The following is an 8,299-nucleotide window of genomic DNA, read 5'->3' on the forward strand; positions in this document are numbered from 1 at the left end:
GCCTGACTTTTTTACATCCAGAAGCCCGACTACCGTCAGGACAAGTATGAAATAGCTCAGGGGAAAGCTTTGTGAGAAGGAAGGCCATGGGACTTCTCCCTAAGAAACTCTTCCCCTCAAGGAAGAGCTTGCGGACAGACTAGAAAAGACCCAGACTGGGAATTTCATGACTGGCGGTTTCACAGGACGTGCAGTGAGATCCATCTGAGAGCCACAGCCATCCCATGGGGATTCCTTCTCCCAGGGCACCTGAGGTTTATGTGACCCACTTACTCTTGCCACGTCCTAGTTCTGCTCCTTTTGGATCCGTACAGAGGGATCAGCGGGTCCACAATTAGGACATCATTCATCCCACGCCCCTTAGCCTTCCGCTCCTGCCCTCTAGCTCTGAGACACTCCAGTCTTGCAGAAGACCTCATTCATCCAGCAAGACAGCATTGACTTTTTCCATCCACCTTGTCTTGGCTGAGGGCAGCAGTGGGAAAGAGGCTAAGAGCTTACCGCATTAACAGATCAGGGCCATTAACGCCACCAGATGTCAGAGATTAATGGAAGAGCTTCACTAAGGCGCCTTAGGCAGGTCTCCTGGAGAAGAAGCGCCCATGACCCAGAAGGAAAAAAATGGGGAAAGAGCTTGGGATGGAGCATTGGTGTTCCAAGCTGTCACTGATCCTGCTGAGAAGGGTTTCAGAGTCTCATGTGTGCTGGGATGGGATCCCACATCCCAAACTGAGCATTTAAGAGACCAGGAGAAGCTTCTTTCCATCCTGCTTCCTCTCCCAGTATGGCTACTGGCTGGTGCTGGTGTCTCTGCACTGTCTCTGGAGGGAATTCAGGACACCAGCATTGCTGTGGCTTTATTGTCTCTCCTCAGGGGCGCTCAGGTGCTGCTTCTCCATCAAGTAGTGGCACTTAGTCAGGCTGGTTTTAGAGCTGTGGCCAAGGACCCCCCTAAACCCCACCAGTCCTTGCAAAGCTGCAACCCAGACTGGTGTCCCACTTGCTGGGATGAGGAGGAGAATCAGGGGGGAAACATTCACCGGCAGCTCCCCAGGAGACAGGGAGCCCCCAGGATGGATGGGGCATGGACAGCCCTGCCGGATGGAGCGCTTCCTTCTGTCCTGCCAGAGATCCTTGGAGGATCAGCTGAATAAAGTATATCCTTCAGCCCAGGGAGGAGACAAGGCAGGGGAGGAAATTTGGAGTCCTTTGCACTCCAGCAAGACCAGGGAGTGTGATTCGGGGTGTCATACAGCCAAGAGACTTGCCTTGAGAATGCTGAGTTTAGCAAGACTGAAGCCTTTCGGATTGCAAACCCCTGAGGTGGCCCTTGGCCATGTCAGCAGAGCCGGGCTTTGCCCTGTGCTGGAGATGTGTACCCACACCAGGCAGCACCCACCGTGAACCAGGCACCCGAAGCACAGAGCAGCCAAAGAGCCAGAGCCAAGCTCACAGCTCCGACCCACAGAGCTTGGACCAGCCTTCCCCCAGCAACCCCCACCAAGGTCAGTGGGGCAGAGCTGGGCACTCCCCAAGCGCTCCCATGGCATCCTTCAACCTCCCAGGGACACCCCAAAGGCTGTGACCCACCGCGGACCTGAGCATGGACCCATTTCCCCGTCAATCACCCAAAGCAGCTACTCCCCAACTTACCACCCTCCTCTTCCAAAGGGCTCCCAACCCCATCCCTTCCTCCCCCCAACTCCTTAAACAATATTAAACACTTAATGGCAATTAATACGCTTTAATGCAGGTTTTGGGGCCAACTGGCTGCTTAGAGGGTGCTTAAACCATCAACCCCTCTCAATCCCGTTGCCCTTGTCATACAAAGTTAGCCGAGCCCCTAATCCAGCCTCCCCCCGTGCTCCCTCGAGGAGGCCGAAGGGTATAAAACCTCCCTGGGCACCGCCAGCCCCCGACGCGGAGCAGGGGCAGCGCACCACCTCCCGTCCCCTCGGGATTTACTGCCGTTCTTATTCATTCATTCATTTTTTTGAGGGGGGGAGGACCCTCTAATTGGGGGTATTTTTCCATATTGGGGGGTGGTGGGGATTCCTTTTTTTTTTTTTTTATTGGGGTTGAAGCCTAATTAATTACTAAATCAGAGTATTTGATATTAAAACCAACGCCCAAACCTTAAAAGCAAAGCAGCTGCCATAACGTTGGCAGGATGAATGGGACGGAAGGTATCAATTTTTACGTGCCTATGTCCAACAAGACAGGGGTGGTGCGAAGCCCCTTCGAGTACCCCCAGTATTACCTGGCCGAGCCCTGGAAATACCGCATCGTGTGTTGCTACATCTTCTTCCTCATCTCCACCGGTTTGCCCATCAACCTCCTCACCCTCCTGGTCACCTTCAAACACAAGAAGCTCCGCCAGCCACTCAACTACATCTTGGTCAACTTGGCGGTGGCGGACCTATTCATGGCCTGCTTTGGCTTCACGGTCACCTTCTACACTGCCTGGAATGGCTACTTCGTCTTCGGCCCTGTTGGCTGTGCCGTGGAGGGCTTCTTCGCCACCCTGGGAGGTAAGGGCCGTGGGGTGGGAGCTTGGGGTCTAAGGGCCAGGCTTGGCAGTGGGTGATCTTGCTTCTTCAGGGCTTTAGGAGCCCAATTCCACCCCTTCACCATGCCATTGGGGTGTCGGTGATGCATCCAGAATCTCTCCCGTGGAGAAAGCCATCGCTCACCACGCAAGGTGCTGCTTCCCCATGGCTTAAAGACGGGAATAAAAAAAGAGAGATTTAGACAAGTTGGATCTTGATGCCAAGAAGCGCCCATCTCACGATGAGCAGGGCAGCTGCAAGGCAATGAGCACCAGGAAGGGATCCTTCTTTGCAGGATCAAGCTTGGGGTCATCTGGCCAAGCTGCCCGGTGTCCATTCAGGGGGTCTCACCCCCAGGTTGCCTGGCTAGCAGAGACCCGTTGGGGATGGCCACATCATATCCTTGAATTGATGTCAAGCATCTTTGCCAAAAGCCTTTTCTTGGGAAAAGGTGAAGCACTTGGGAGGGCTTCCCTTGGGGAGGGAAGAGACATCCTTTGGGAGAGGGACCACTCGGGAGAGGGACCCTGCAGAAGGGGTACAGGCACGGAGAGGAGGAGTTCAAGACAAGAAGGGTGACAACTTATCTAGGGGCAAAAGGAAGATGTGGCAGCTCTTAACCAGAAGAGACGAGCAGCAGCGTGGAGGGGAAGGAGGATTCAGGGGTGCACAGAGCTCGGGAAACCAGGCCCAGGCTTTGCAGCAATCGCTCAGCTCTTGTCCCAGTTGCAGCCGATTCAGGTGCCCTTGGGAGCTTCCTTATTTCGCTTCTCAGGGACACAAGAGCTGCTAACGCTTCGCCCTGCAGAAAGCCCCCGTGCAAAACAGGGAGAATTCATTTTGCACCCCGTGCCCACGCAGCCAGCCGGGCCCACTCGACACCTCCTGATGGATCTGACAACCGCTAATCCTTGCTGCAGAGATCCATAACCACGGCAAGGACTTCACTTTTTTTCTTTTTTTTTCCCCTAAATGGGCAATTCAATTTCCCACAATGATGATGATCTGGGGGAAAAAAAAAAAAAAAAAGATGGATATTTTGCTAGGCTAAAGCAAAGCTAAATCCTGACCGAAGCCAAGGACCGAGGAAGGGCTTGGTCTTGAGGTCAGAAGATCTTATGGGTCTGCACCATTTTTGACCAAGTGGGCTTTCAGGCAGCATTACTTGCCCTTCCAGTGTTTTTATCCAGTAAAGAATAAGGAGTCTCCTGTTCACAGGGAGGAAAGTTTGATGGGAAGCAGTGGCTGTGCGAGCAGCGGGTCTCCAGCGAATCCTGGCACAGGGTGTAGTTATCAGCAGATTATCACAGCTGGGGGCATTAGCAGGCTTACAGCACCGACTAAACGCTCCCAATCCCCTGAAGTTTAATTATCCCTTATAAATACATGTGCACGCATGCCCACCCACACAGCCTCCCCCGTACACTCCCCCCGCTCCGATCCAGCACTGGCGGAAGACTCATGAAATACACATCTAAAGGCATCAACAGGTTTGGACACATCTGGCATCTTTGCCGGAAATTGTGCTTCCTCGCGCCCAGGTGGAATTCACCCCCCTTGAGTTTTAAATGATTAAAAAACCATCATGATCCCCTCCTCTATCCCCAGCATCCTGCTGCGGCGCAGACGCTCCCCTCCGCTCCCAGACCTATTGCACGTTACAGCTGGGAGATTCTCAGTTATTCAATAGGATGCTGGCTACACTTTGATGATCCCCAACCCCTCGGTCCCCTCCGTGACCACGAAGGGAAGATCAAGCCCAGAGGAGCTCTTACCACCACCGTATGCTCTCTTTTTGTCTCCCTCCCGCAGGCCAAGTCGCCCTCTGGTCCCTGGTTGTCCTGGCCATAGAGCGCTACATCGTCGTCTGCAAGCCCATGGGAAACTTCCGCTTCTCTGCAACCCACGCCATGATGGGCATCGCTTTCACCTGGGTAATGGCCTTCTCCTGTGCTGCTCCACCCCTCTTCGGCTGGTCCAGGTGAGTCAAAGGATGCTCAGCGGCAGCCCCAGCTGCTGTGCAAACATCCTGTGGGACAGGAGATGTGGCTCAGGCATGAAATTCCCTGGGCTCTGGGCAAGAGAGGGAATGGGGCGAGCCAGGACAGAAATGGGACCTCAGCTGTCACTCTCTTGACGTCTTGGTGTCCCCCAAAGGCAGCCACAGGCTCAGCATTTCCAGCTGCAATAGCCCTTCGTGCTCCCTTGATGTTCTGCAGAGAAAGAGGGGCTTCGATAGACGCGGCTCATCTCACCCATGCTGTGAAGAGCCCATTTCTCTCTGCAGACCATAAAGGGCATCTGGGTGACCAGGCCAGCAGCTCAAGTGCAACGTGTTGTCACGGCTCATGCTGGCCCCGAAGGAGCTGAGGGCTGCAGGGCCAGCCAGGACGGGTGCACGGGGCGTAGAGGAGAAGCCAGGGAGCAGCTGACCCGAAACACATGTGCCACTCTTCAAGCATCCACCATCCTTGGGGAATTGGGTCCTCAGGTTGAACCCCTCCCATTACCCCCAGGGAAGGTCCTGGTGATGATCCTAACCTTTCTCACTGGCAGATACATGCCGGAGGGGATGCAGTGTTCCTGCGGCCCTGATTACTACACCCACAACCCCGACTACCACAATGAGTCCTACGTCCTCTACATGTTCGTCATCCACTTCATCATCCCGGTTGTGGTCATTTTCTTCTCCTATGGTCGCCTCATTTGCAAAGTCCGAGAGGTAATGTTGGGAGGGGATGAATGGGGATAGAGTGAGGAGCTGGGGTGGGAGAAGAGAGGTGGACTGGGGGTGGGAAGCTCTGGGGTGCCCCTTACCACCCCCCTGCCTGCAGGCAGCTGCCCAGCAGCAGGAGTCAGCCACGACCCAGAAGGCGGAGAAGGAGGTGACACGGATGGTGATCCTCATGGTGCTGGGGTTTATGCTGGCCTGGACGCCCTATGCCGTGGTGGCGTTCTGGATCTTCACCAACAAGGGAGCAGACTTCACTGCCACGCTCATGTCAGTGCCTGCCTTCTTCTCCAAGAGCTCCTCCCTCTACAACCCCATCATCTACGTCCTCATGAACAAACAGGTGAGATGCCTCATGTCATGCAGGGTGAGCCCCTGCCCTTGGCTTACCAACAGTCATGGGGTCACCGCAGGCACCTTGCTCCTCCTCATAAGGTCTGCATCTCAGCGGTGCGGGGGGGAACAGCAAGCTCAGGGGCTGCTGGGGGCTCTCAGTAAGGCAGCACGTCCCCACTACCCCCAGTGCCATCGTTCTCCATTTCTCTCCCATCTTCAGTTCCGTAATTGCATGATCACCACCATCTGCTGCGGCAAGAACCCCTTTGGGGATGAAGATGTCTCCTCTGCCGTATCCCAGAGCAAGACCGAGGTCTCCTCTGTCTCTTCCAGCCAAGTATCACCTGCATAGACCATGGACAGTTTGAACTGGGGCGACCTGCTGAGATCGGGGACCAAGCCAGACACCCAGGCACCCACAGTCACATTTCACACAGCCCCCCCTTGTGCACCAACCCCCTCCCCAGCACAAGCAGTTAGCTGTGCACATACCATAGTAGCTTCCCCGCCCTGCAAGTGCAGACCCCCAGCCCTAGGCACGCTCTCTGGGGCACCCATGAGCCCACCGGTGCCAACATGGCACATTGGGCTCTTCCTCGCTGACACAGGTCCCTTCCCCAGCTCCCAGAAGCCAGCCAGCTTTTGGGGACCATCCATGTGTCAGCAACTCCCCGTGCTTCCTTCACGTCATATTAAACCAGCAGCGGCCAGTGGGAAACCCCAAGCTGCAGTATGTTCCTCCCTGCTGCTCCAAAATGCGCTCCCTGCCAGCATCCCCGCTCCCCGGCGCTCCAGGGAGTGCTGCAGAGTCCTCAGCCCTCATTTGCAAAAATTAAGCGTACAGACACCATCACAAAACCCCCAGAAGCACCAGCCCGTGGCTGGAGGGGTCCCGGCTGCCCCTTTCCAGCGCCCGAGCCTGGGGCTTACCCGAGCCGTGCACCCCGCTGCCGGCACAGCCGATGGAAATCGATACCCCTTGTCTTTATAAATCAATATAACAAATGGAGCTGGGAGCAGGCTTCGCTTCAAGCCCGACTCCCTGTATCCCCAAGACAACACTGTAGATATATATTTTTTTGTGTCTTGGAACCTGTAAATATTTGCTCACATACTTTGAAGTCTCTATCTTTCTCAGCCCTTTCCTTCTTCCTCCTCCTCCTCCCCACTCCAAGGCAGAGAAACCAACTTTCACCTCCGTTCCCGCTGGCCGGACACGCACGGCCAACCTTGGAGGGTGGGACCGGTACCCGAGCACTTTCCTGTACATATTTTATAAATAAATAATATCGTGTCAGCACAAGGACTTCTACAGTCAAGAAGTAGGGAGTAAAAAGTAAGAAATAAACAGAAGCAGCACAGAGAAAAAAAAAGTACAGATGCTCAGTCCTTGTCCTTTCTCCTGGGCTGTGTTGAGAAGATGCTGGTGTCCAGCCGAGACGGTGCAGTGCTGCTGGGTGAGATGCAAACCTGGGGCTGTCTTAGAAGCCAAGGAAAAGGGGACCTAGATCAGAGGGGAGAGCAGTGATGGTCCCCAGCAAGGTGACAGCCCCATTAGATGGGGCATCAAAGGGGTTTAGAGGCAAAGAGAGACACAGAGCGGGCAGCCGGTGCCACTGCTTGTCCCACAGCGCTTGCTGCCCATCCTACCACCAGCCATTAGATTTTCTCCCTTTAATATTTAAGCATCCCCCATGTAGCTTTAAATAAAGCTTCAGCAGAAGAGCTTTTTGCAGAGTTCAAGTTCCCCTCCCTGTGGGGCCCTTGGAGTCAGCCTCGTTAAGGAATTGGCAGAGTCAGGGAAATATTGTTCCCTGTGTCAGTGAATTTGTTACCGAGCCGGCTGGAGAGCAATCCCCAGTGCGTTCGCTGCCAGGGCTCTTGCCCTCTGCCACCTTCCCTGTTTGGCACACATGTGCCCCCTTCTCAGGCATTTTTCCTCCTTTTTTTGGGTCCAAAGCAACCAAAACTAGTGGGAAGCCCAAGGCTCGCCCCAGGGATGGGGATGCAGGAATAGAAACCACCTTTTGCTCCAAAGCAGCAGCACAGCCATGCCCTGGGGAGGGGGGAAGGATGCTGCCCCCAGCCCCAGATCTTCAGAGTCCCTCCTGCCTCTGCACCCAGCCAAATTCGGGGTTCCTGGCCGGCACCTGATACTGGGGTCACCGCAGGAGCAGGTCTCGGCACCACTCCTGCGCCGACAGCCACGCTGAATAATTCATGGCTCGCTCTCCCCGGGTCTCGGGAGCCTCCTTTCCTTCGCCTACAAAGCAACAAGCCCATTTCCTTTTGTTCTTTGAAGCGAGGGAGAAGCAGAGGAGTGGAGGCACCGGGGCTTCTTTATAGCGAGCGACTGAACACGCCGCGTGCGAAGGAGGCCTCCTCGGCCTCGCTTATCTCACCCCCCGGACTTTTGAGTGCAATATATCACGGGAAGGCAGCCCTCCATAACCGCACGCCCCGCACAGAGCACACTGCCTGGCTGCGCCTCTCCCCCACACTTGAGTTTTTTAAATGCTGCAGTTATAGGTGAGGGCTGGTCGCCTTCCTCTGCCGTGCAGTGATGCTGGAAGAATTCACAATGATGCAGCAGACCCTGGAGGGGGACGACAGCAGCCCATGACGGGGAGCTCTGGAGAGCCGGGGACCACCTCAGGGTAGGTTGAGGCTTTGTAGCCGAATT

General features: G+C 55.1%; 1 protein-coding gene across 1 annotated transcript; it reads left to right on the forward strand.

The window, feature by feature from the left end:
* Window positions 1-2,170: 2,170 nt before the first annotated feature.
* On the forward strand, window positions 2,171-5,968 carry LOC141475186 (green-sensitive opsin). Its single transcript, XM_074163419.1, has 5 exons — window positions 2,171-2,531; window positions 4,362-4,530; window positions 5,106-5,271; window positions 5,384-5,623; window positions 5,837-5,968. The coding sequence occupies exons 1-5, from the start codon at window positions 2,171-2,173 to the stop codon at window positions 5,966-5,968; spliced, it is 1,068 nt and encodes a 355-aa protein (XP_074019520.1).
* The last annotated feature ends 2,331 nt before the right edge of the window (window positions 5,969-8,299 follow it).

The sequence above is a fragment of the Numenius arquata genome, chromosome 24 (assembly GCF_964106895.1).
Source record: "Numenius arquata chromosome 24, bNumArq3.hap1.1, whole genome shotgun sequence".
NCBI lineage: Eukaryota > Metazoa > Chordata > Aves > Charadriiformes > Scolopacidae > Numenius > Numenius arquata.

Coding starts and splice junctions, on each gene's coding strand:
- LOC141475186 (XM_074163419.1), top strand. CDS start 2,171: ATGAATGGGACGGAAGGTATCAATTTTTACGTGCCTATGTCCAACAAG. Junction 2,532..4,361: donor CTTCTTCGCCACCCTGGGAG/GTAAGGGCCGTG, acceptor TCCCTCCCGCAG/GCCAAGTCGCCCTCTGGTCC. Junction 4,531..5,105: donor CCCCTCTTCGGCTGGTCCAG/GTGAGTCAAAGG, acceptor TCTCACTGGCAG/ATACATGCCGGAGGGGATGC.